This window comes from Oncorhynchus masou, chromosome 33 (genome assembly GCF_036934945.1).
Source record: "Oncorhynchus masou masou isolate Uvic2021 chromosome 33, UVic_Omas_1.1, whole genome shotgun sequence".
Lineage (NCBI taxonomy): Eukaryota > Metazoa > Chordata > Actinopteri > Salmoniformes > Salmonidae > Oncorhynchus > Oncorhynchus masou.
This window is the reverse complement of record NC_088244.1, coordinates 34843332-34871085: the sequence shown is the minus strand read 5'-3', so window position 1 is coordinate 34871085 and position 27754 is coordinate 34843332. Positions and strand designations below refer to the sequence as shown.

Sequence of the window (27754 nt, the reverse complement as noted above, 5' to 3'; positions counted from 1 at the left end):
ACTCTGTCTGCAAAGTAGTTGGTGAACCAGGCAAGGCAGTCATCAGAAAAACAGAGGCTACTGAGTCTGCCGATAAGAATATGGTGATTGACAGAGTCGAAAGCCTTGGCAAGGTCGATGAAGACGGCTGCACAGTACTGTCTTTTATCGATGGCCGTTATGATATCGTTTAGTACCTTGAGCGTGGCTGAGGTGCACCCGTGACCGGCTCGGAATCCAGATTGCACAGCGGAGAAGGTACAGTGTGATTCAAGATGGTCAGTGACCTGTTTGTTGACTTGGCTTTCGAAAACCTTAGATAGGCAGGGCAGGATGGATATAGGTCTGTAACAGTTTGGGTCCAGGGTGTCTCCCCCTTTGAAGAGGGGGAAGACTGCGGCAGCTTTCCAATACTTTGGGATCTCAGACGATATGAAAGAGAGGTTGAACAGGCTGGTAATAGGGGTTGCGACAATGGCGGCGGATAGTTTCAGAAATCGAGGGTCCAGATTGTCAAGCCCAGCTGATTTGTACGGGTCCAGGTTTTGCAGCTCTTTCAGAACATCTGCTATCTGGATTTGGGTAAAGGAGAACCTGGAGAGGCTTGGGTGAGTAGCTGCGGGGGGGGGCGGAGCTGTTGGCTGAGGTTGGAGTAGCCAGGCGGAAGGCATGGCCAGCCGTTGAGAAATGCTTGTTGAAGTTTTCGATAATCATGGATTTATCGGTGGTGACTGTGTTACCTAGCCTCAGTGCAGTGGGCAGCTGGGAGGAGGTGCTCTTGTTCTCCATGGACTTCACAGTGTCCCAGAACCTTTTGGAGTTGGAGCTACAGGATGCAAATTTCTGCCTGAAGAAGCTGGCCTTAGCTTTCCTGACTGACTGCGTGTATTGGTTCCTGACTTCCCTGAACAGTTTCATATCGCGGGGACTATTCGATGCTATTGCAGTCCTCCACAGGATGTTTTTGTGCTGGTCGAGGGCAGTCAGGTCTGGAGTGAACCAAGGGCTATATCTGTTCTTCGTTCTGCATTTTTTGAATGGAGCATGCTTATCTAAAATGGTGAGGAAGTTACTTTTAAGGAATGACCAGGCATCCTCAACTGACGGGATGAGGTCAATGTCCTTCCAGGATACCCGGGCCAGGTCGATTAGAAAGGCCTGCTCACAGAAGTGTTTTAGGCAGCGTTTGACAGTGATGAGGGGTGGTCGTTTGACTGCGGCTCCGTAGCGGATACAGGCAATGAGGCAGTGATCGCTGAGATCCTGGTTGAAGACGGCGGAGGTGTATTTGGAGGGCCAGTTGGTCAGGATGACGTCTATGAGGGTGCCCTTGTTTACAGATTTAGGGTTGTATCTGGTGGGTTCCTTGATGATTTGTGTGAGATAGAGGGCATCTAGCTTAGATTGTAGGACTGCCGGGGTGTTAAGCATATCCCAGTTTAGGTCACCTAACAGAACAAACTCTGAAGCTAGATGGGGGACGATCAATTCACAAATGGTGTCCAGGGCACAGCTGGGAGCTGAGGGGGGTCGGTAGCAGGCGGCAACAGTGAGAGACTTATTTCTGGAGAGAGTAATTTTTAAGATTAGCAGTTCGAACTGTTTGGGTATAGACCTGGAAAGTATGACATTACTTTGCAGGCTATCTCTGCAGTAGACTGCAACTCCTCCCCTTTGGCAGTTCTATCTTGACGAAAAATGTTATAGTTGGGTATGGAAATCTCAGAATTTTTGGTAGCCTTCCTGAGCCAGGATTCAGACACGGCAAGGACATCAGGGTTAGCAGAGTGTGCTAAAGCAGTGAGTAAAACAAATTTAGGGAGGAGGCTTCTGATGTTGACATGCATGAAACCAAGGCTTTTTCGATCACAGAAATCAACCAATGAGGGTGCCTGGGGACATGCAGGGCCTGGGTTTACCTCCACATCACCCGCGGAACAGAGGAGGAGTAGTATGAGGGTGCGGCTAAAGGCTATCAAAACTGGTCGACCTAGAGCGTTGGGGACAAAGAATAAAAGGAGCAGATTTCTGGGCATGGTAGAATATATTCAGGGCATAATGCGCAGACAGGGGTATGGTGGGGTGCGGGTACAGCGGAGGTAAGCCCAGGCACTGGGTGATTATGAGAGAGGTTGTATCTCTGGACATGCTGGTTGTAATTGGTGAGGTCACCGCATGTGTGGGAGATGGGACAAAGGGGGTATCAGGGGTATGAAGAGTGGAACTAGGGGCTCCATTGTAAACTAAAACAATGATAACTAACCTGAACAACAGTATACAAGGCATATTGACATTTGAGAGAGACATACAGCGAGGCATACAGTAATCACAGGTGTTGAATTGGGAGAGCTAGCTAAAACGGTAGGTGAGACAACAACAGCTAATCAGCTAGCACAACAACAGCAGGTAAAATGTCGTTGACTAGGCAGGGAGGGTCGGATTAACTACACACAGAGCCTGAGTTCTTATTTTTTACCTTTATTTTACTAGGCAAGTCAGTTAAGAACAAATTCTTATTTTCAATGAACAACAGATTTGTACCATGTCAGCTCGGGGATTCGAACTTGCAACCTTTCGGTTACAAGTCCAACGCTCTAACCACTAGGCTACCCTGCCGCCCCGAGTGTGGTGATTAATGGACAGTCCAGCATGCATCAGCTATGTAGCCAAGTGATCAGTGTCCAGGGGCTGGGGCCGACAGATAAAACATAAACAAGCAGAATGGAGTACCGTGATTAATGGACAGTCCAGCATGCATCAGCTATGTAGCCAAGTGATCAGTGTCCAGGGGGCAGCGGTGGATGGGGCAGGGAAGCTCGACTTGCGAGTATTATCCAGGGTTAAAAAATATATATAAAAAATATATATATATATATATATAAATAACTGGCTGGCTGTGCAGAAGGTAAAAGCCGCTAGCAGTGGCTAACAATGACTAAATAGCTTGTAGCTAGTTAGCTGGTTAGCTTCTGGAGGTTCTTGAATGTGTTCTAAAAATTTAAAATAATAGCGATTCCGTATCACATTGGGTGAGGCAGGTTACCGGGAGGTATAATCAAATTAAAAATCGAAAAGAGATTGAAAGTAAATATGGGTCCAGTGAGTGGTTGGGCTGGCTGGGGACGCGGTGATTCAGACAGTTAGTAGGCCGGGGCTAAACAAGCTAGCAGTTAGCAGACGGGCTGAACAAGCTAGCAGTTAGCAGGCCGAATTAGCAAGCAAGCAGATAGCAAGGGCTAGAAAGTTAGCCTTTGGGTGGACGTCGCGATGGGGTTAAGTCTATTTATGCCTCTTCATGCGGTGACATCGATGGATCGGTCGTGGGTCCTGATATTGTAGCCCAGGAGTATGCTTCGGTGGTAGCACAGGAGCTCTGGCCGGGCTAGCTTCAAGCTAAGTGGATGGAAACGCTAGCCAGGAGTAAACATCCGGGGTTGCGGTTAGCTAGTTAGCTAGTTGTGAAGATCCAGATGAGAATGTTCCATTTGCGGTGGGAATCCGGGGAAAAAAATAATAAAAATAATAGGTCCGTTATGCTCTGGTTAGAGTCGCGTTGTTCGAACTGGCGAGAGATTTCCGAGCTAAAGGTTAACTGATGACCGGTTAGCTGATGACCGCTAGCAATGGTTTGCCGACTGATAGCTGGTAGTTAGCTGGCTAGCTTCAGTTGAGGGGTTCCGGATCCGAAGTAAATATAAATACTTTAGAAAAAAAAAGCAGATCCACGCTACATTGGGTGAGGCGGGTTGCAGGAGAGTATTTAGATGTTGAGGTTTAGCAAAATGTTTTAAAAGATATGCGAAGAAAAAAATATGTTAATTTTTTTTTTTTACGATATATACAAGGGACACGACACAACAAGACGTCTGACTGCTACGCCATCTTGGATCATTTTCAAATTTCAATGGCATGGCTTGCTTGTGTTGACATCTAGTCCTGTACTGTTATTAATAAGGTCTAACACCTTCAACTAAAAATAACGAGGCCACGACATGACAGGATGATGGGTGTCTGATTACAACCCACCCACGGAGGAGCACAGTACATGCACTGAAGATTTCCTGTGTTGTTTGATATAGCACTGAGCACCACCCACTCACGCGACAGATCTCACAAAGAAATTTCCATGCCCATGACACCAAGCTCATATGAAGGTGTGGGGGGAAACAGACAATGCATTTGTTTAGTGCTCATGTTTGTTAGCCTACTGTGTAATAATTAGCTGACTTTTTTTGGTGGATTTGTGGATCCAGCGAGTGTTCTTCAGAAACGCAAGTACTTTTTTCTTTAAACATACTTTATCTTTTACCAACACAGTTTACTTGATTTAGTCATAGTTAAGAATTGTAGCTTATAGTCACAGAATACACACAGTGTTCATAAGTTGAAAAATATCTTGATAGTTTCAATTCGATGACTAAAATGTAAATCAGATAAAGAAATTCAAACAGCAACTTTTTGCAATGGAAGCTATGATTGTATTGGTGAACTACGGCATGATAAGTCAAGCAAAAGAAGGATAGGATGAGAAATATCTTCTGTAAAACATCAACAGTGATAATATCTGACTGTGAACACTTTCACCATAGGTTCCATAATCAGCAAAGGAAAGCAGAAGTAAACTCTCCCACTGGCTCTGTCGCCTACAAGCTCATTTTTATTATCCAACCTGAAACAATGAATACATCTGTTGGAGATTTCCCTGGCAACTGCAGTACCCCAGCAGACTACCAGTTCTACCTCTTCCCAGCCGTCTACAGTCTGGTGATGGCACTGGGCCTGCCAGGAAACGTGGGAGCCCTCTACATGTTCATCTTCAAGATCACTCCCCGCACCTCATCTAACGTGTACGTGATCAACCTGGCCCTCGCCGATACCGCCATCCTCTGCACCCTGCCCTTCAAGATCCACTACTTCCTCAACAGAAACGACTGGGTATTCGGAGACATGGCATGCCGCATTACAGGAACAATGTTCTTCGCCAATATCTACATCAGCATCGCCTTCATGACCTGTATCTGTGTGGATCGATACACGGCCGTCACACATCCTCACATCTATCTGAGGCTCCGGAACTCGTGTTATACTGTAGTGGTGAGTGTGGCGGTGTGGGTGGTGGCGGGGGTGGCTGTTCTGTCCTTCATCCGAGTGGGACCTCTGGACAGCAAACCTGGCGGAGGTCGCCCCCAGCGCCGTAGCTGCTTTGAGAACTTTTCAAAGCACGAGTGGGACAGGCGTGTGGCGCCGTACAGCTTATTCAGTCTCGTCTTCGGCTCGCTACTGCCCTCTGTGGTCATCCTGGTGTGTTACCCTCTGGTGGCACGGCGCATCGCTCTCATCCGGACCAACACGGCCCGCGGAGCCCTGAGAGTCATCTACACCATCCTGGCTATCACCCTGCTCTGCTTCCTGCCGTACCATGTGGTTCACTTCCTGCACCTGCTCCGCCGTCAAGGGGCCATCCATCACTGTCCCCATGCCAATGCCATCTACAATGCCCGGCAGGTGACTTTGGCTCTGGTCAGCCTCAACAGCTGTCTGGACCCCCTGCTCTACTACTTCACCACTAGTCACTGTAAGTGGAGTCCCTCCATGGCCTGGTTCAGATGGATTTGGGCCAGGAGGAATAGGGGGCTCTATACCATTGCTGTGGGACAGTGACTGGTTTGGATAAACTAGCTCCAACTGTATCCAATCAGCTAATGTAATTGTATGCTTTTTATATTCTACTCACAAACTCTGAAGCCAATTGATGAAGCAATTTTTTGTCATCGTAAACCACCAACCTTTGCATACATGTAGAGTTGAAGTTGGAAGTTTACATACACCTTAGCCAAATACATTTAAACTCAGTTTTTCACAATTCATGACATTTAATCCTAGTAAAATTCCCTGTCTTAGGTCAGTTAGGATCACCACTTTATTTTAAGAATGTGAACTGTCAGAATAATAGTAGAGAGAATGATTTATTTCAGATTTTCTTTCATCACATTCCCAGTGGGTCAGAAGTTTACAGGCACTCAATTAATTCCTCTTGACAGAGCTGGTGTAACTGAGGCAGGTTTGTAGACCTCCTTACTCGCACCCGCTTTTTCAGTTCTGCCCACAAATGTTCTATAGGATTGAGGTCAGTGCTTTGTGATGGCCACTCCAATACCTTGACTTTGTTGTCCTCAAGCCATTTTACCACAACTTTGGAAGTATGCTTGGGGTCATTGTCCATTTAGAAGACTCAATTGCGACCAAGCTTTAACTGATGTCTTGAGACGTTGCTTAAATAGATCCACATAATTTTCCTACTTCATGATGCCATCTATTTTGTGAAGTGCACCAGTCCCTCCTGCAGTAAAGCACCCCCACAACATGTGCTTCACACCCGTGTGCTTCACGGTTGGGATGGTGTTCTTCGGCTTGCAAGCCTCCCCCTTTTCCTCCAAACATAACGATGGTCATTACGGCCAAACAGTTATATATCTTTGTCCCCATGTGCAGTTGCAAACCGTAGTCTGGCCTTTTTGAAGGTAGGCCTTGAAATACATCCACAGGTACACCTCTTATTGACTCAAATTATGTCAATTAGCCTATCAGAAGCTTCTTCAGCCATGACATCATTTTCTGGAATTTTCCAAGCTGTTCAAACGCACAGTCAACTTATTGTATGTAAACTTCTCACTTATAATTCACTGTATCACAATTCCAGTTATAAGTGAAATAATCTGTCTGTAAACAATTTTGGGAAAAAGTTATTGTGTCATGCACAAAGTAGATGTCCTAAACGACTTGCCAAAACTATAGTTTGTTAACAAGAAATTTGTGGAGTGGTTGGACAACGAGTGTTAATGACTCCAACGTCAGTGTATGTAAACTTCCGACTTCAACTGTATGTATTCAAGCTTTGTACAATAGACATACAAACCTTTACAGAAAGCTACACTGAACAATGGGATCATATTGAAGACAATCGCGATGGAAGTCCTTTCTTCAGCAGAGTAGACAGAAAGCTCCCCAGATCTTCAACCTACAAATAAAGCCAGGTTGACATCATTTGGATTGAAATAAACTCTCTGAGAATGTGATGGAGTAGTTTGACTTGTGATTAGTAAATCTGCTCTATCAGGAAACATACTAACCTAAAGTGTATTTTGATCATATCATTGACATTTATACAGTGTTTATCTAAAAAGGGTTAGATTCTAAAAGGTTCTGGCTTGTGGTCGCTACATGTACAGCTGTAGTTAGATGTTTTTGGTCAAATAAAAAGAAGTGCGTCACAGGATATGGCGACGATGACTCAAGTTATAGAAACCCCAGGACTCTTTAAGGTTGTGGGCTGCGCCATAATGTGTATAGTGCAACAGGGTTCAGGCTTTTCAGTGGTGCAACTGGCTAGTACGTTGTCGAACAGGCGGTCACTCGTGTTTGCGATGCAGACCCTGGTTCAAGCCATGTATGGACAGTGTACCCAGACATACTGCTAAGCAGACACTGTGGTCTGGCACAATAACACTCATTTCCAACACCCATCCTCCTTACCTGATAGGTCTTCAGCTGACGAGCCTGGGAGGTGCTGGATTGTGTAACCTTTCAGTAGACTAGAACAGAGGCAATACAGAGAGAAATGGGAGAATGAATCATTCATATTAGTCCTCTTACTGTAACTTTTTTTTGTGATACATGTATACTTTTCTTTGCTCAAGACATAGAACAAACTTTGTACATTTTATGCCCAAACTTTACCCAAATAAGAATAAAAATGGTCGACTTTGTCTTACTGTACCTATTGAAGTGTGTGTAGATCCTGATGGGGGTGTCGGGGTCACTGTGCGTGTCATTGGGCTGCACTCGGCAAGTGAAGCGGAGCTGGTGCATCTTGAGGCCCAGCTCATTAAGAGCTTGCTCTGGAGAGACCAGCCGAAGACTCTACACCCAGGGAGAGCAGGGGATCAAATGGGGGAGAAGTGATCCAAGGGCAATAATAGGACAAAAACCTGCAAGGCCAAAGGCAGAGAATAAAGCACCCTGAATTACAAACACTAGCAACTGGTCATCTAAATTGTTAAGGTTTTAAAAACAATTGTAATAAATGCAACATTCTTGGACAATGCATGAAGATACTCCAAACTATTCAATTTTTTGTCATTTGTCAGATATCGACTGAATTCTAGCACATAAAACATTTTACTGGTAAGTACAAATAATGAATGGAATTCAGTGATTCGGGTGGGAAATCAGGTATTCAATTCACTCTCAAATGTCACTTCTTTTTGTCTTAGAATGCACTCATGTATACTTTTTCTTATTGAATCAAGTCTTTTTTGTGTGTGTGTTAAAAATCTGGATATTTGTGTCTCATCTGAATAAATACATTGATTCCTTTGTATATATGAATAAATTAACATAAAGGGGAGGGACATGGCTACAAACACCAAACAACATTTGCTCTGTCTACACTACCTGCACTCGCATGTGCGGTCTAGACTGCCTCATTAATTAGTTGTCACATTCTCTTGCATAATTCAACAAGTGTGTCAATAACAGGATACCCTCAGATTAAAATTCAACACACGTGGCTCTAGGTTACACCTATCGAAACATATTTTACATTATTATGTCTGATCTCACAAACATCACTATAATCCAAGTGTTCATTTTCGGACGTTTCATTTCAGTGCATCGACTGTTTTAAAAAACTTTTTACAAATCCACAAACAATGAACACCGATCAAAATAAATGGATAATACCAGGGCTGTTCAGTGGGGAGAAAACCTTTTTCTCACCACTGCGAAATGTGAACTCGTCTAATAAGAAGAATGTTGTTTTCTGTTGCTAAACATTTCGCTGTGCCCTACTACTAAACACTACCCAGAGCTCCTCAAACATGTGGCACACACTGCAATTCTATATCCTTTTCTCTAAACCCCTGACATTCTTGATACAGTTAGGGTTACAAGGACATCCTGGTGTCACTCCCTGAACTGCTCTGTTATGTACTTGAGTGAAGACCCAAAAGCGGTTTTAACAGAAAACAGAGTTCTTTAATGAAAAAACAGGAATGGCATAAATCCTCTTCCAACGTAGTCAATGGAACAAAAGAACGTAGTATAATGCAGGATGCACCTGCCAGGCAGACTCCGACAGGATAGGACAAGGTGGAAGCAAACGGGACGACAGCTTGCTTCTGGCATCAAAAAACACAAACAAGAATCAGACACTGAAAGTAGCAGGAACAGAGAGAGAAATAGAGACCTAATCAGAGGGGGAAGAGAGAACAGGTGGGGAAAGAGTGAATGAGCTAGTTAGGGGAAATGTAGAACAGCTGAAGAATGAGAGACAGAGAAGGTAACCTAAAAAGACCAGCAGAGAGAGACAGAGTGAAGAGAAAGGACAGGAACAGACATAACAAGACATGACAGTACCCCCCCCACTCACCGAGCGCCTCCTGGCGCACTCGAGGAGGAAACCTGGCGGCAACGGAGGAAATCATCGATCAGCGAACGGTCCAGCACGTCCCGAGAGGGAACCCAACTCCTCTCCTCAGGACCGTACCCCTCCCAATCCACTAGGTACTGATGACCACGGCCCCGAGGGCGCATGTCCAAAATCTTACGAACCCTGTAGATGGGTGCGCCTCGACAAGGATGGGGGGAGGGACGAGCGGGGGCGCGAAGAACGGGCTTAACACAGGAGACATGGAAGACCGGGTGAACGCGACGAAGATAGCGCGGAGAAGAAGTCGCACTGCGACAGGATTAATGACCTGAGAAATACGGAACGGACCAATGAACCGCGGGGCCAACTTGCGAGAAGCTGTCTTAAGGGGAAGGTTCTGAGTGGAGAGCCATACTCTCTGACCGCAACAATATCTAGGACTCTTGGTCCTACGCTTATTAGCGGCCCTCACAGTCTGCGCCCTATTACGGCAAAGTGCCGACCTGACCCCCTTCCAGGTGCGCTCGCAACGCTGGACAAAAGCCTGAGCGGAGGGGACGCAGGACTCGGCGAGCTGAGATGAGAACAGCGGAGGCTGGTACCCGAGGCTACTCTGAAAAGGGGATAGACCGGTAGCAGACGAGGGAAGCGAGTTGTGGGCGTACTCTGCCCAGGGGAGCTGTTCTGACCAAGACGCAGGGTTACGAAAAGAAAGACTGCGTAAAATGCGACCAACAGTCTGATTGGCCCGTTCGGCTTGACCGTTAGACTGGGGATGAAAGCCGGACGAGAGACTGACGGAAGCCCCAATCAAACGGCAAAACTCCCTCCAAAATTGGGACGTGAACTGCGGGCCTCTGTCGGAAACGACGTCAGAAGGAAGGCCATGAATACGGAAAACATTCTCGATAATGATCTGAGCCGTCTCCTTAGCAGAAGGGAGCTTATCGAGAGGAATGAAATGAGCCGCCTTAGAGAATCTATCGACAACCGTAAGAATAACTGTCTTCCCGCTGATGAAGGCAGTCCGGTGATAAAATCTAAAGCGATGTGAGACCACGGTCGAGAGGGAATGGGAAGCGGTCTGAGACGGCCGGCAGGAGGAGAGTTCCCAGATTTAGTCTGCGCGCAGACCGAACAAGCGGCGACAAATCGACGCGCGTCACGTTCCCGAGTGGGCCACCAGAAACGCTGGCGAATGGAAGCAAGCGTACCCCGAACGCCGGGGTGGCCGGCTAACTTGGCAGAGTGGGCCCACTGAAGAACGGCCGGACGAGTAGGAACGGGAACGAACAGAAGGTTCCTAGGACAAGCTCGCGGCGACGGAGTGTGAGCGAGTGCTTGCTTTACCTGCCTCTCAATTCCCCAGACAGTCAACCCGACAACACGCCCGTCAGGGAGAATCCCCTCGGGGTCGGTGGAGACCTCAGAAGAACTGAAGAGACGAGATAAAGCATCAGGCTTGGTGTTTTTTGAGCCCGGACGATAAGAAATAATAAACTCGAAACGAGCGAAAAACAGAGCCCAACGAGCCTGACGCGCATTAAGTCGTTTGGCTGAACGGATGTACTCAAGGTTCCTATGGTCAGTCCAAACGACAAAAGGAACGGTCGCCCCCTCCAACCACTGTCGCCATTCGCCTAGGGCTAAGCGGATGGCGAGCAGTTCGCGATTACCAACATCATAGTTACGTTCTGACGGCGATAAGCGATGAGAGAAAAACGCGCAAGGATGGACCTTGCCGTCAGAGAGAGAGCGCTGAGAAAGAATGGCTCCCACGCCCACCTCTGACGCGTCAACCTCAACAACAAACTGTCTAGAGATGTCAGGTGTAACAAGAATAGGAGCGGATGTAAAACGATTCTTAAGAAGATCAAAAGCTCCCTGGGCGGAAACGGACCACTTAAAGCACGTCTTAACAGAAGTAAGGGCTGTGAGGGGAGCTGCCACCTGACCGAAATTACGGATGAAACGACGATAGAAATTAGCGAAGCCCAGAAAGCGCTGCAGCTCGACGCGTGACTTAGGAACGGGCCAATCAATGACAGCCTGGACCTTAGCGGGATCCATCTTAATGCCCTCAGCGGAAATAACGGAACCGAGAAAAGGGACAGAGGCGGCATGAAAAATGCACTTCTCAGCCTTCACATAAAGACAGTTCTCCAAAAGGCGCTGGAGGACGCGTCGCACGTGCTGAACATGAATCGAGAGAGACGGAGAAAAAATCAGGATATCGTCCATGTAAACGAAAACAAAAATGTTCAGCATGTCTCTCAGGACGTCGTTAACTAGTGCCTGAAAGACAGCTGGAGCGTTAACGAGGCCGAAAGGAAGAACCCGGTATTCAAAGTGCCCTAACGGAGTGTTAAACGCCGTCTTCCACTCGTCCCCCTCCCTGATGCGCACGAGATGGTAGGCGTTACGAAGGTCCAATTTGGTGAAAAACCTGGCTCCCTGCAGGATCTCGAAGGCTGAAGACATAAGAGGAAGCGGGTAACGATTCTTAACTGTTATGTCATTCAGCCCTCGATAATCCACGCATGGGCGCAGGGACCCGTCCTTCTTCTGAACAAAAAAAAACCCCGCTCCGGCGGGAGAGGAGGAGGAGACTATGGTACCGGCGTTGAGCGAAACCGACAAATAATCCTCGAGAGCCTTACGTTCGGGAGCCGACAGAGAGTATAATCTACCCCGGGGGGAGTAGTTCCCGGAAGGAGATCAATACTACAGTCATACGACCGGTGTGGAGGGAGAGAAGTGGCCTTGGAACGACTGAACACCGTGCGCAGATCGTGATACTCCTCCGGCACCCCTGTCAAATCGCCAGGCTCCTCCTGTGAAGAAGAGACAGAGGAAACAGGAGGGATAGCAGACATTAAACAGGTCACATGACAAGAAACATTCCAGGATAGGATAGTATTACTAGACCAATTAATAGAAGGGTTATGGCGCACTAGCCAGGGATGACCCAAAACAACAGGTGTAAAAGGTGAACGAAAAATTAAAAAAGAAATGGTTTCGCTATGATTACCAGAGACAGTGAGGGTTAAAGGCAGCGTCTCACGCTGAATCTTGGGGAGAGAACTACCATCTAAAGCGAACAAGGCCGTGGCCTCCCCTAACTGTCTGAGAGGAATGTCATGTTCCCGAGCCCAGGTCTCGTCCATAAAACAGCCCTCCGCCCCAGAGTCTATCAAGGCACTGCAGGAAGCAGATGAACCGGGCCAGCGGAGATGGACCGGAAAGGTAGTGCGTGATCCAGAAGGAGAGGCCTGAGTAGTTGCGCTCACCAGTAGCCCTCCCTTTACTGATGAGCTCTGGCTTTTACTGGACATGAGGTGACAAAATGACCAGCGGAGCCGCAGTAGAGACAGAGGCGATTGGTGATTCTCCGTTCCTTCTCCTTGGCCGAGATGCGGATACCCCCCAGCTGCATAGGCTCAGCATCCGAGCCGGCGGAGGAGGGTGGCAGTGATGCGGCAGGTGGCAGTGATGTGGAGAGGGGAGCAACGGAGAACGCGAGCTCCTTTCCACGAGCTCGGCGACGAAGATCAAACCGTCGCTCTATGCGAATAGCGAGAGCTATTAAGGAGTCCAGACAGGAAGGAACCTCCCGGGAGAGGATCTCATCCTTAACCTCGACGAGGAGACCCTCCAGAAAACGAGCGAGCAAAGCCGGCTCGTTCCAGTCACTAGAGGCAGCGAGAGTGCGAAACTCAATAGAATAATCCGTTATGGATCTATTCCCCTGACATAGGGAAGACAGGGCCCTGGAAGCCTCCTCGCCAAAAACAGAACGGTCAAAAACCCGTATCATCTCCTCCTTAAAGTCCTGATACTGGTTAATACACTCAGCCCTCGCCTCCCAGATTGCCGTGCCCCACTCACGCGCCCGTCCGGTAAGGAGAGAAATGACGTAGGCGATGCGGGCTGCGCTCCTGGAGTAAGTGTTGGGCTGGAGAGAGAACACCACATCACACTGAGTGAGGAATGAGCGGCACTCAGTGGGCTCCCCAGAGTAACACGGCGGGTTGTTGATCCTGGGCTCCGGAGACTCGGAAACCCTGGAAGTGGGCGGTGGATCGAGGTGGAGTTGGTGAACCTGTCTTGTGAGGTCGGAGACTTGGACGGCCAGGGTCTCAACGGCATGTCGAGCAGCAGACAATTCCTCCTCGTGTCTGCCTAGCATCGCTCCCTGGATCTCGACGGCGGAGTGAAAAGGGTCCGGAGCCGCTGGGTCCATTCTGGGTCTGATTCTTCTGTTATGTACTTGAGTGAAGACCCAAAAGCGGTTTTAACAGAAAACAGAGTTCTTTAATGAAAAAACAGGAATGGCATAAATCCTCTTCCAACGTAGTCAATGGAACAAAAGAACGTAGTATAATGCAGGATGCACCTGCCAGGCAGACTCCGACATGATAGGACAAGGTGGAAGCAAACGGGACGACAGCTTGCTTCTGGCATCAAAAAACACAAACAAGAATCAGACACTGAAAGTAGCAGGAACAGAGAGAGAAATAGAGACCTAATCAGAGGGGGAAGAGAGAACAGGTGGGGAAAGAGTGAATGAGCTAGTTAGGGGAAATGTAGAACAGCTGAAGAATGAGAGACAGAGAAGGTAACCTAAAAAGACCAGCAGAGAGAGACAGAGTGAAGAGAAAGGACAGGAACAGACATAACAAGACATGACATGCTCGATCTTGAAGAACTTGAAGATCTTCTTGGCTGGTCTCTCCGTGCACCAGCAGCATGTTGCAAGGCTCTGCCATGCGGAGGAGCTGCATGATGCCCTTAGCGTCTGCAAGGGCGCTGAACGACATGTACTCCACCTGCAGGGGTCACAGACAGAGGACAAACTCAGCAGGTTGGCTCACCGATCTCAATATCAACGTATCCATTTGATATCTATTACTGCAGTAACATCATGATTATACATCAAGTTCAATATAATCTCATCTTGTATTAGAGTTTGTCTATTTTCCATCTCCAGTTTCTTTTGACAATTCAGGATCTTGTGTCAGTCTGATGGTGCCGTGCACACAATGTCCAGTCATGATGATCTGATAAACAGAAAATGAAAAGTAGGATTGTTTTTCTCCCCAACTTTGCAGTAATGGGTATTTACTTCAGCTCTGTAATCTACATCAAACTTCAATTAATAGCCCGGAATTTATTTGCTTAAATCACTGAACACAACAGGAACTTGCTTGAGAGAGGCTTCTATTTCCTTAATGTGCACAGCGTTTTCTCCTTCGCGTGGTAATTATTTTAATTCCAGCATCCACTTCCAGCATTTTAATACATTTCTTCATATCCGGCACTAATGTGTTCTTATTTACACACTTTGTCATGTTTGTCTTAGTATGGCTAAAAAAAATAAAAACACTTTTCCATGACAGAAAATTGATTCTTTACTTTCACTGTGCATTTTTCGGCAGTTCTTCCTTTTGCCAGTAGAGGGCGATTGGCCAATTTCTGGGGGTCTTTACCCCCGAAATAGACTTTTTGTGTTTGCCAGTTAGTTAGATCTGTCACTCTCATTGAAATCCAGTCTAAGAAGTGGTAGATCTGTTCTATGTGTGCTATGTCTATGCTTCCTGTTCCTAAGTTTCGGATTTGCATCTTTTACTTTTGGTTTTGTACACCAGCTTCAAACAAATTAATAAAAATATATTTCACACCGGTGTAGATGGTACAATGATTCTCTACACTATACTTGCTAATTTTGTTACAAACTGAGATTAGACAAACTATTAGAATTTTTGCAACCAGGAAACGGCAGAGCAATTTCTGCACAAGGCACCTTTAATGTAACAAATCAAACATTAAACCCATTGATTGTAATTCATGATAACCTCGTAAACAGTTCATTTAGACCCGGTGGCTATTTGAGACTCGCCATTTAATTGAAGTTATGGTATACTTTTTATTTAAAAAAAATAGTTTTCTTTTTCTCCACAATTTTGTGGTATCGAATTGGTAGTTACAGTCTTGGCTCATCGCTGCAACTCCCTTACGGACTCGGAGAGGCGAAGGTCGAGAGCCATGCATCCTCCGAAACACGACCTAACCAAGCCGCACTGCTTCTTAACACAATGCCCGCTTAACCCGGAAGCCAGCCACACCAATGTGTCGGAGGAAACACCGTACACCTGTCGACCGTGTCAGCGCGCATGCGCCCGGCCCGCCACGTAAGTCGCTAGAGCGCAATGGGACAAGGACACCCCTGCCGGCCAAACCCTCCCCTAACTCGGACTACGCTGGGCCAATTGTGTGCCGTCACATGGGTCTCACATGGTCGGCTGTAACGGAGCCTGGACTCGAACCAGGATCTCTAGTGGCACAGCTAACACCTGCAATGCAGTGCCTTAGACCACTGCACCTCTCGGGAGGCTTATGGTATAGATCTTAAATGGGACTCTCCATATTCTTCTCATTGCCAGCGCACTTCTTGAAAATCTGTAGAGACTGACCAGCATGCAACATTCCTGACCAGCATGGAACACAGATTTTTCAGTAGTGATATTTCAATAATTTCATTTAGAAAGTCGCACACTATCTGCTCCAACACAATTTAATGGATAAACCTAATAATAACGGGTCTACAGTGACTATGTAGAATATTCACTGGGGTAAGAAGAATAGTATCTATAATGGACAAATGATTGGAATTGTCTGTATCTAAAGCATATCAATGCCTAAACATACATTAAACATTTGCAACTGTAAAGTAATGTTATAGCAGTAGCATACAAAAATATGATGTTTCTGCCCCATTGGTCCTTTGTTGTCTGCGTAGGAGCGATCAAAGGCCTTGATGTGTTTGAACTCAAACGTGTTTCTCTGTTCAAAGGTTTTTCTGATCGGTCCAGGTGATGAAGAGTTTGTAGAGGTGATTTCTCTGTGAGCCCTGTGGAGAAGTAGATGGGGGGCCTTCATGTTCATCCGCTCCCCTTGGAAGGAGAGGAGAGTGTTACTGTGAAATCATTTTCTGAATTGCCTAACGCCAAATCAACACACAATTAATGGCATCTTAACAAATGGACACCATGATCACTATACTAATTGAACTGGCAAATTAAACTCGGAATCAAAACCTTACCAGAATGTTTCCAATAGAATGCATAGTTCCTGAGCTATTCCCAGGGCAAAGACTGGTATCAGAACCTGAGAGCAATTAGCTATAGGGACAGAAGAAACCTGTGTGGTGGTCCTCACCTTTCCTCCTCTCTCCACTGTCTCATGTACTTTCTTCAGGAAGTCCCTTTCCCCGAGTCACGGGAGGTGGTGGCGTAGGTAGACTCTGAGATGAGGATGTCAGGCCGACCCTTATCAAACCACGCGGCCCTATGACAACACAGAATAGAAATGGTTTCTTATAGAACACCTAAGCATGGATCTAAATCATTTGAGCAAAACCAAACCTCATTTACAGTACCACACGTTTAGTTGACTAATTGTGTTTAAAATGGGAAATGAGAATGTTGTAAAATGTTGTTGACCTTGAAAACATAACTTCAGAATGATTAAATTACTAATATGTTGTTGATTTACAATTTTAGGAACTGTTGAAAAACATCCTCTACCAGTCGGTTGAGTTGCCCATTAACGGAATGCTATTAAGTCAAAGCTAGAGATAACGGACAATGGAGAAATATTATGGGATTTTTCAAATCTGTGCAAATCCAAAAATCCTTTCAAATCCATATCATTGTTCACTGTATGACTGTTATCTTCAATATGTTTCATAATATCATTCAGTACATGTAATTGTACTGGTACTTTAAACATAATTTACATGCATTCATTTACATGCATTCTAATATTCATATTTTTACACGTATCATATTTTATTAATATTTGATATCAGTCCTAACTTCCATTGTAAGTTAATGAAGCAGACATAATGTATAATTGTTTAGATGACTGAAAAAATCTATGCAAATTTCAGTACAAAATGAGTTTACGCTAATTGGGCAACAACTGGCTGGTTGAGATGTTTGTGATGCATTATCAAAGTTTAAATCATGCACATAAACATCTTAATTTATGGCCTATATTGAGGCTACATACAAATTTTGACGAAAAATACTTTTTCTCATACTTTTTCTTGGTGTGCCAGTTAAAAGGTTAAACAGCCATTTTTAAAAAACAGTTTATCCATTAAAAAGGTAAGAAAAAAATCATAAAATCATACAAAATTCACAATGCAGAATAAAGGTCCTATTATGTATGTATGACCACTAGGGCAGGGCAGGGCCAGGCACCGCCTCCAGCCTTTCAGAGGCCCTAAGCGAGATTTGTTCATTCAAAAAATGTCAGTCAAAAACGTGGTTTTCTTGTGTTTTGTACAATGTATTTGGAAAGTATTCAGACTCCTAGAATTATCCAACATTTTGATACATTACAGACTTATTTTAAAATGGACTACATGCAATTTTTTCCTAATCAAAAACACGTTTTCAGAATTTTAAAAAAATGACAGAAATACCTTATTTACATAAGTATTCAGACCCTTTGCTATGAGATGTTTCTACAACTTGATTGGAGTCTATATGTGGTCAATTTAATTGATTGGGCATTATTTGGAAAACCACACACCTGTCTATTTAAGGTCCCACAGTTGACAGTGCATGTCAGAGCAAAAACCAAGCCATGAGGTCGAAGGAAACATCTGTAGAGCTCCGAGACAGGATTGTGTCGAGGCACAGATCTGGGGAAGGGTACCAAAAAATGTCTGCAGCATTGAAGGTCCCCAAGACCACAGTGTCCTACATCATTCTTAAATGTAAGAAGTTTGAAACCACCAAGACTCTCCCTAGAGCCAGTTGCCCGGCCAAACTGAGAAATTGGGGGAGAATGGCCTTGGTCAGGGAGGTAACCAAGAACCTGACAGTCACTCTGACAGAGCTCCAGAGTTCCTCTGGGGAGATGGGAAAACCTTCCAGAACCACCTCTGCAGCACTCCACCAATCAGGCCTTTATGGTAGAGAGGCCAGATGGAAGCTATTCCTCAGAAAAAGGCACATTACAGCCCGCTTGGAGTTTGCCTACAGGCACCTAAAGGACACTCAGACCATGAGAAACAAGGTTCTCCGGTCTGATGAAACTAGGATTGAACTCTAAGGCCTGAATGCCAAGCGTCACGTCTGGAGGAAATCTGTTACCATCCCTATGTTGAAGCATGGTGGTGGCAGCATCATGCTGTGGGGATGTTTTTCAGCGGCAGGGACTGGGCGACTAGTCAGGATCGAGGCAAAGATGAACAGAGCAAAGTACAGAGAGATCCTTCATGAAAACCTGCTCCAGAGCACTCAGGACCTCAGATTGGGGCAAAGGTTCACCTTCGGGACAAGTCTCAATATCCTTGAGTGGCTTAGCCAGAGCCCGGACTGGAACCCTAACTAACATCTCTGGAGAGACCTGAAAAATAGCTGTGTAGCGACGTTCCCAATCCAACCTGACAGAGCTTGAGAGGATCTGCAGAGAAGAATGGGAGAAACCCCCCCAAATGCAGGTGTGCCCAGAAGACTCAAGGCTGTAATCGCTGCCAAAAGTGCTTCAACAAATGCTGAGTAAAGGGTCTGAATGGGGTATTGTGTGTAGAATGATAAGAAAAAAAATGATTTAATCCATTTTACGATAAGGCTGTAACGTAACAAAATGTGGAAAAAGTCAAGGGGTCTGAATACTTTCTGAATGCACTGTATTCCATATTTTGTTATAACCTGAATTAAAAATGTATTTAAAAAAATATCCCCCAGACATCTACACACAATACCCCACAATGTCAAAGTGAAAACATGTTTTAGAAAAATAATCTTTTTGTATTGAAAGTTAAATACAGAAATCTCTAATTTACATAAGCATTCACACCCCTGAGTCAACACGTGCTAGAATCACCTTTGTCAGCGATTACAGCTGTGAGTATTTGTGGGTAAGTCTCTAAGAGCTGGGCTGTACAATATTTGCACATTCTTAAAATAATTATTCAAACTCTGTCTAGTTGGTTGTTGATCATTGCAAGACAGCCATTTTCAAGTCTTGCTATAGATTTTCAAAAAGTCAAAACTGTAACTAGGCCACACAGATACATTCAATGTCATCTTGGTAAGCAACTCCGGTGTATATTTGGCATTGTGTTTTAGGTTATTGTCCTTCGGAAAGGTGAATTTGTCTCCCAGTGTCTGTTGTTAAGCAGACTGAACCAGGTTTTCCTCTAGGATTTTGCCTATGTTTAACTCTATTCCGTATATATTTTTATCCCCCCCAAAAACCCAGTCCTTCCCGATGACAAGCACACCCCTGACATGATGCAGCTACCATCATGCTTGAAAATATGAAGAGTAATACTCAGTGACGTGTTGTGTTGGATTTGCCCCAAACATAACACTTTGTATTCAGGAAATAAAGTTAATTTCTTTGCCACATTCTTTGCAGTTTACTTTTATTGCAAACAAGTTCTGGAACATTTTTATTATGTACAGACTTCCTTCTTTTCACTGTGTCATTTATACTGAACAAAAATATAAACACAACATGTAAAATGTTGGTCGCATGTTTCATGAGCTGAAATAAAGATCCCATACAAAAATAATATTTCTTGCAAATTTTAAGAACAAATTTGTTTACATCCCTGTTATTGAGCATTTCTCATTTGCCAAGACAATTCACCCACCTGACAGGGGTACAGGGGCTTGCAAAAGAAAAAAGTATTCTCCCCCTCGGCATTGATCCTATTTTGTTGCCTCACAACCTGGAATTAAAATAGATTTTTTGGGGGGTTTGAATCATTTGATGTACATAACATGCCTACCACTTTGAAGACGCACATTTTTTTTTGGGGGGGGGGGGGGGGGTGGAAACAAACAAGAAATAAGACAAAACAGAACTTGAGTGTGTATGGCTTAAAGTGGTCCTATGGACAGATACTCCAATCTCCGCTGTGGAGCTTTGCAGCTCAGGGTTATCTTTGGTCTCTTTGTTGCCTCTCTGATTAAACCCCTCCTTGCCTGGTCCGTGAGTTTTGGTGGGCGGCCCTCTCAAACGTGAGAGGATAAAAAAGCAAAAGAAAACAATAGAACTGAAAGACTAAAAAAGCACCCTAAGGAAAAGCAAAGCTAAAAAGTTGTGTTTTAAGAGCTATTTTAAATATGTCCACAGTTTCTGTCCCACTCGGGTTCTCTGGCAGACTATTCCAGAGTCTGGGTGCATAGTAATTAAAGGCTGTCTCTCCATGCCTCTTTGTCCTAGGCTTTTAGATAGTTAAAAGGCCAGTGCCAGAGGACTTGAAGGACCTACTGGGTACATAACTCAAAAGCATGTCTGATATGTATTGGGGTGCACAATCGTAGATTGATTTAACAGACAGGAGAGCATTAAAGTAGTCAAGTCTGCTTGTAATAAAACTGTGGATGAGTCCCTCTGTATCAGCCTGAGAGAGAAACATCCGCACCTTGGCAATGTTCATCAGGTGGTAAAAAGCTATTTTGGTCACATTCCTAATGTGTCTTATCACACACACATCCCTGCCCACAAAGGTTCTGGACAGAGGCTGGAAACACGATAACACCAGTAGGAGGAACAGACTGAGCTCTTGCCGAGCAACAGCGTCTGATTGTTTATCCTAGAAATACAAGGACTCCGCCTAATTGGAAGGTATAAACATATGTTTGTGTGAATTGTGTGTCTGCTTTTCTAGCTGCAATAAATCTACACTGAACTTTGCAGCTCAGACTCTCCTAAGGGAGGTGATTCCATAATGGCAGAATCATTGTTGTCATTACTATCAGAAAATGACCCATGCCTTGCAGTGTGTGAATTCACAGGTAAAAGTAGCACACGAGCAACGGAACCCCAGGAGATAACCGCGAGCACGGCCTGAGTCTGGGGGACCGAGTGTACATCAAAGTTCACCAAGCCGGTGTGTTTGGAGAATAAACAGCTGGTCCGGACCCCAAACGGTACCCCTCACCGCGATAACAGAGGTGAAAACCACAGCCTCTCTCTGGTGGATCCATACTTCTCATGTGAAATGAGATCCGTTCTGACTAATGGGTAAGCTGGAAGAAGAGCTGGAGAAAAGGAGACTGGAGAGTAGGCGTTATGTTAAGAAAAGTGTTGTCATAACAGCATCCGTGTAGTGATAACCGTATTCCTAGCAGTAGTGATTTAGGGGAACAATGATAATGACTGCATTTCAATGCCAGTACAATGGATAGGAGAGTGGACAGATGAGAGGGTGCATTGGGTGAGAAGTGCTGTTAATGTCACAGGTGCGAAGCAGAACATTAATCACTGTGGACATGCTGTGTGGGTTGTTCTAGGAGAGTAAAAAACAAACCAGTACTCCGAGGCTGGGTTCTGCCCTGGGCGGAGTCATTGTGTTGCAGAAATGGATCTGGAGAGAGCAGAACGGCACTTCATGTCTGAAGAACTAGATGAGACTGTCCCTCCTACTGTACCTGCGGCAACACCGCCCTGGTGTGGAGGAAGCGGTGAAAGTTACACTCTTGAAACCATATGCTTTCACATCCTCCCAGAGAGAAGGGAGCAGGAAACCCACCCCAGATATGTCATAGATGTTCAGCCTTCTGAGAGTAGCTCAGGGCTGAGTAGTCAAAAGAATGTTTGTTCCCCAAATGCCGATAGTGTATCAAGTTAAAGATGGAAACACAGACTCTCTTTGGGGGGGGGAAAGCTTCTCCTACCCAATAACATTCTGTGCTGGGATAACACAACTCTAAGAAACATGTTAACCGAGCAATACGCTAACAAAACTACAATTGTAGTGAAACTCGTTGATCAAATCAAACAAGGTGTACAACAGGTGTAGTCGTTACAGTGAAATGCTTACTTACGAGCCGCTAAACAATCCCTTTACGAGCCCCTAAATTGACCAATATGTGCGAGCAAAACACTACTGGCAGCATCATTTTGGAACAGACAGTTATCTAATGGAAGAGCCTAGAAGCAGATAAACAATCTTATGGGGTGTTAGACTCAGACACGGGTGAACAGGCGATAACAGCACCTTCCAACCATGGTGAAGTGTTCACCAAGGCACTAGTGGTGAATGACACACCTATAAGAGAAGTGAATGTCACTCAAATTGAATTCATTACGAGTTTCGACTAGCAGCGTGAATAGATTCACCGTGTCATTGATATTGACTGCAGTTGTGGAGGGTGAAAGTGTAAAAGGGATAGCCAAATCTGTTGGAGATGCAGTAGTAACCACATGGTCATGGACTAAGGGACAAATTATGTGGATAGTTGAATATACAGCTTGGGCAATGCTAGACAAAATTGTTATCTTGATGGAAGGGGCCTTATTTTACCATGCCATCAAAACCTTAATGTTAATGCCATACATATGGCTTCCTGGACTACATGGTGCAATTAAGTCATTACAAAGCTCGTAGTTTGCTATGACACCCAAATACGCGAACGAAGGAGAGGGAGCGAGTGTGTTCTCTCTGATGATCTGAAGGGAAGTCTGGGGTAACGTGTGAGGGAAACCAATAGAGTCCCATCTTCAGAGCCCAGCAGAAGATCTAACATCCCATTGGCATGGAACAGATCGAGTAGGTGGTCCTTGCCCCAAACTAATTCTCATCAAGGGTGGTGTGAAATTATTAAGATGCATTTTCTTTCTCTGCTCAAGTCGTTGTGTTTTATAGGTGGTGTGGAACATGCGAGTGATCGCTGGTCCAGAGGGAGGACTTTTGAGCCTGTTTTAAGTCGGGTGTACGCTACGTGATTTTGGCCCTGGTTTCGCTGTCCCAGACAAGCTTTTGATTAAAATGAAGTCGTTTTTTTGGGGTATTGTGGGAGCAAAACTCATGACTATGATTACATTTGCGTTATTAGCAGCATCTAGGCTGTCCACTTTGAAGAGCTGAGACAGAATGGCTATATAAGGAATGGAACATATAGGACCAGGGCCCCGCTACCATTATAACATAGACGGCTGTCAGATGTGGGCGTTAACAAGCAAGAACTGAGATGGAAAGATAATGGTGGAGAAAGGTCAAGGGAAGCTATTTTCATATAGAGGGAGGGGACTCTATATGTCGTGCAAAGACAGAATAATTTTAAGGCAGGACTCTGTAATATAAGAATTTTGTATTTTCCTTGGAAGGGCTCAGCTCTGTTAGTCTAAATTGAATTCACAAGTTCCGGTATCTGTGTAAATATTTGACTCAATATTTTCCACAACAGTATCTGTACTTTACTATTTATATTTTTGAAAACTTTTACTTCACTCCACTCCTAATGAAAATAATGTACTTTTTACTCCACACATTTTCCCTGACACCCAAAAGTACTCGTTACATTTTGAAAGCTTAGCAGGACAGAAAAATGGTCCAATTCACACACTTACCAAGAGAACATCCCTGGTCATCCCTACTGCCTCTGACCTGGCAGACTCACTAAACACACGTTTCGTTTGTAAATGATGTCTGAGTGTTGGTGTGTGCCCCTGTCGATCCGGAAGAAAAAGAACAATAGTGCAAATCCTGTCTCTAACAGATGGTTCACAAGTTAGAATATTTACTCTGAGAATTTAGCATGGTTAGAGTGAATAGAATGTCAATATGACCGTGGTCAAAAAGTGGTCGCTGCTCAATAGAACTCTGCTACTGCTCTGCGGCCAGAACAGTGCTAACTTCAAAAATCAACTGACAAGCTAGCTAGTGGCTGCAGGTTCCTGTGTGATAACATTGGGTTTTTCTAAATTAAATCTGCAGAATACAAAACAAATTGGGTCTATGTATTTGTTGATTTATAAAGCTAAACAGACTGAATTTCCATATCTACCCTCCCACGAAGACAATCGGTCTAGTTGATTGGTCCAAACTGTGGAAACGCCTCATAATGTTACTACCTCCCAATGCCGAAAATGGAAGAGATACAACCAAGAGCAGGGCAGTTTAAACTACCAACGGTCACAACAAACTTAGGTTCTTATTTCACTCAACACGGTTAAGTACAAGCATATTAAGGTTATAAAATGGTAGAGAAGAATCTAATGATTAGTTGAATGAATGAAAACTACGTTTAGACATTGATTTATTAGCACCCTCTTCAATTTACCAGTATTTCACTACATTCTAAAGCAGTGAGTGAACTCCTTTTATATTCATATGTCTAAAGGAAGTAGATAAAGAGCCAAAGTCGACTCTCAGTTCCTGGTAAGGTCAGGCGATTTTCTGTGGAACTATGGCAAAGAAAGACGTGGAGGTGAGGACAAAGTTGAAGAGAGAAGAAACCTCTGAGAGGGGGGCTAGAGGTGTCCATCCCAACAATACTCAAACTGAGGTCTTATCTCATACACACACATCCCTGCCCATGAACGTTCTGGACTCAGGTTGGCCCACGATAACACCAATAGGAGGAACAGACTCAGTTCTTGCCTACCAACAGAGACTGATTGTTTATCCTAGAAATGCAAGGTGACTCCGCCACATTGGAAGGTATAAATATATGCTTGTGTGAATTGTATGTGTGTTTTTGCAGCTGCAAAACCCAGTGTGGCGAATAAATCTATACTGAACCAAAACAATTTAACTGAGTTACAGTTCACGTAAGGAAATCAGTCAATTGAATTAAATTAATTTAGCCCTAATCTATGGATTTCACATGACTGGGAATAGCGATATGAATCTGTTTGTCAAAGTTACCTTAGAAAAAAGGTCAGTGGATCAGAAAACCAGACAGTATCTGGTGTGATCACCATTTGCCTCATGCAGTGTGACACATCTCCTTTGAACAGAGTTGATCAGTCTGTTGATTGTGGCCTGTGGAATGTTATCCGACTCCTCTTCAATGGCTATGCGAAGTTGCTGGATATTTCCGGGAACTGGAGCACGCTGTCGTACACAATGATCCAGAGCATCCCAAACATGCTTAATGGGTGACATGTCTGGTGAGTATCCAGGCCATGGAAGAACTGGGACATTTTCAGCTTCGAGGAATTGTGTACAGATCTTTGCTACATGGGGCCGTGCATTATCATGCTGTCCTTGTGTTATGTAGAAATCTGGGAATCGTCTCTGGAAAGACAACAATGGCACAATAATGGAACATCATAAGGACCAAAAGATTATCTAAATTACACAATGGGACAGTTACATTGAGAATCATGCAGCTACTTACATCATTGAAACCCATGTGCATCCCACAATCAAGCATAATAGTTTTTCCCCCAATCGAGACAAGGATGCAGCCGTGGCCAACATCCTGTCCAGCACCTGAGTAAGGACAGATGGATGAGGTACAAACAACATCCCATCCATAATGTTACTGATTTCTTAAAAGTGATGGCAACTGACCATTAAGATTGAAAGCCCAGAGCACATGCATATGATAATCTCCAATACAAACAAAAATGATCAGTTATTGCATTTTAGTACACCAGAGGTACATTCATTTCCAATGGAACGTTGCATTTGCCTTGCAGCATTGCATTGCAGAGGCAGTTGCTTTGAGTTCTGTGTGGTGCATACGTTGGATTTGTTGAATGTATGCTTCAACCTGCACGTGAATGTTGAACTTCTGTTGCACTTATCCAGATAATGCTGCACTTATCCAGATAATGCTGCGTACCATTTTGCGCAAAACACTGTAGGTGTTATCAAGGTGAAAGGAATGTAAACTGCATGTGCATCCAATGCATGCGTAGGGACCAAAGCTAGCGAGCTCTATCCAGAGAGGAAGCGGCTTCAAGCTTCACGCCTCGATCACACAGACAGTGTTTTTGCGGAAAGTGCTACACAGCATCATCTGTATGTGTGCAAGAAAAGTTACACATTCGCCTTCTGCTACCATTTCTGTCAAGCCATCTATGCATATGTTCGATACATCCAATCTGTGCACCGCACAAGGCGTACTGCAACTGCCTCTGCAACGTTCAATTGGAAATGGATGTACTTCTGGTGTACCAAAATGCAATAACACTGTCGGTACTTAGGTAAAAAATACGTTAAAGTACTCGTTTTTTGGGGGGGTATTTATTATTGACTACTTTTACTTCACTACATTCCCGAAGAAAAGGTGTATATTGAACTTTTCTTGCACACATATCTAGATTATGCAAAGTACTCTTGCGAAAAGACACTGTTGGTGTGGTGTAACTGGATCCACAATTGGTCTTCTCCAGCAGGTTGCGTTTTTTCCACACGCCAAGCGATGAGTTTTTGTATGGAGCTCAATGAGACTTGTTTGGATGTTAAATGACAAGACAAGTAATTGATGACAGTTACCAGTCTTGTTCGTGCCATCTTACACCCATAACAAGAGTGTCTAATTTATTTAAAAAAAATATGGAATGGCTTATTTGCTCGAATATAACTTTTCTAACGATTTGGTTGTTAGGGGTGTACCGATATAAGTAGAACACGTGACATCCCAGCAACTTTGAGGGAAAAACACTGTCGGAGTTGTGCCTGGTTGTCACTAATTACCACAACCATAGTCTTACACCCAAACTATTTCTGCAATTTAACTTCTGAAAATGTGATTTTATACCTAACCTTATGACCAAAAAGCAAGTATAGCTTTCATGACAACTAGTGGTAACAGTTGTGCCTGTTGTTCACACCGTTATATGCCCTCTCGTCGGCTAGAATGGTCCCACCTGATCTTCTGTTTTTGAAGAAATGTATTTCCATTGTTAGAGCGGCCTCTGGGACTGCTTGAAGCGAGACGGTGGATGAAAGAGCGCGCTTTGAAATGGAAAAGTGTTGCGGTAGCTTTTGATAAAGAATAACATCAAGTGTGATGCAGTGTTGAGCGCCACATCCCGAGGGGTTCGAGCTGATTGTGACAGACTGTTAAATGGCGTCCCTCGAGAAGACAATAACAATATGTATGTCAGAAGTGCATTATAATCATAAGGAGACGTATACTTGGATTACGGAGGAGGAATGGAGGTCTAAGAGAGAGGGGGGGGGAGTATGAGTCGGTTAAAAATGGAGATGGTTTGTTAAAATAGAATGGCAGAAAGCCTTCCATTTTCTCGCATGGAATAGCCCTCATTCCTCAGCACAAGAATAGACTGACGAGTTTCAGAAGAAAGTTCTTTGTTTCTGGCCATTTTGAGCCTGTAATCGAACCCACAAATGCTGATGCTCCAGATACTCAACTAGTCTAAAGAAGGTCAGTTTTATAGCTTCTTTAATCAGGACAACAGTTTTCAGCTATGCTAACATAATTGTAAAGGGTTTTCTAATGATCAATTAGCCTTTTAAAATTATAAACTTGGATGAGCTAACACAATGTGCCATTGGAACACAGGAGTGATGGTTGCTGATAATGGACCTCTGTATGCCCACTCGACTAG

The 27754-nt window shown here is 44.5% G+C and overlaps 1 protein-coding gene and 1 pseudogene across 1 annotated transcript; one reads left to right on the top strand and one right to left on the bottom strand.

Moving 5' to 3' along the window:
• Nucleotides 1–4128: 4128 nt before the first annotated feature.
• LOC135528369 (lysophosphatidic acid receptor 6-like) lies at nucleotides 4129–8311 on the top strand. The gene is made up of 2 exons (XM_064957397.1): nucleotides 4129–4250; nucleotides 4569–8311. Exon 2 carries the CDS (start codon nucleotides 4657–4659, stop codon nucleotides 5638–5640), a length of 984 nt encoding a protein of 327 aa, XP_064813469.1. The 5' UTR covers nucleotides 4129–4250; nucleotides 4569–4656; the 3' UTR covers nucleotides 5641–8311.
• On the bottom strand, nucleotides 7487–17015 carry LOC135527471 (integrator complex subunit 11-like; annotated as a pseudogene).
• Nucleotides 17016–27754: the final 10739 nt, after the last annotated feature.

Excerpts from the sequence above, each read along its gene's own strand:
- LOC135528369 (XM_064957397.1), top strand. The coding sequence starts at position 4,657 with ATGAATACATCTGTTGGAGATTTCCCTGGCAACTGCAGTACCCCAGCA.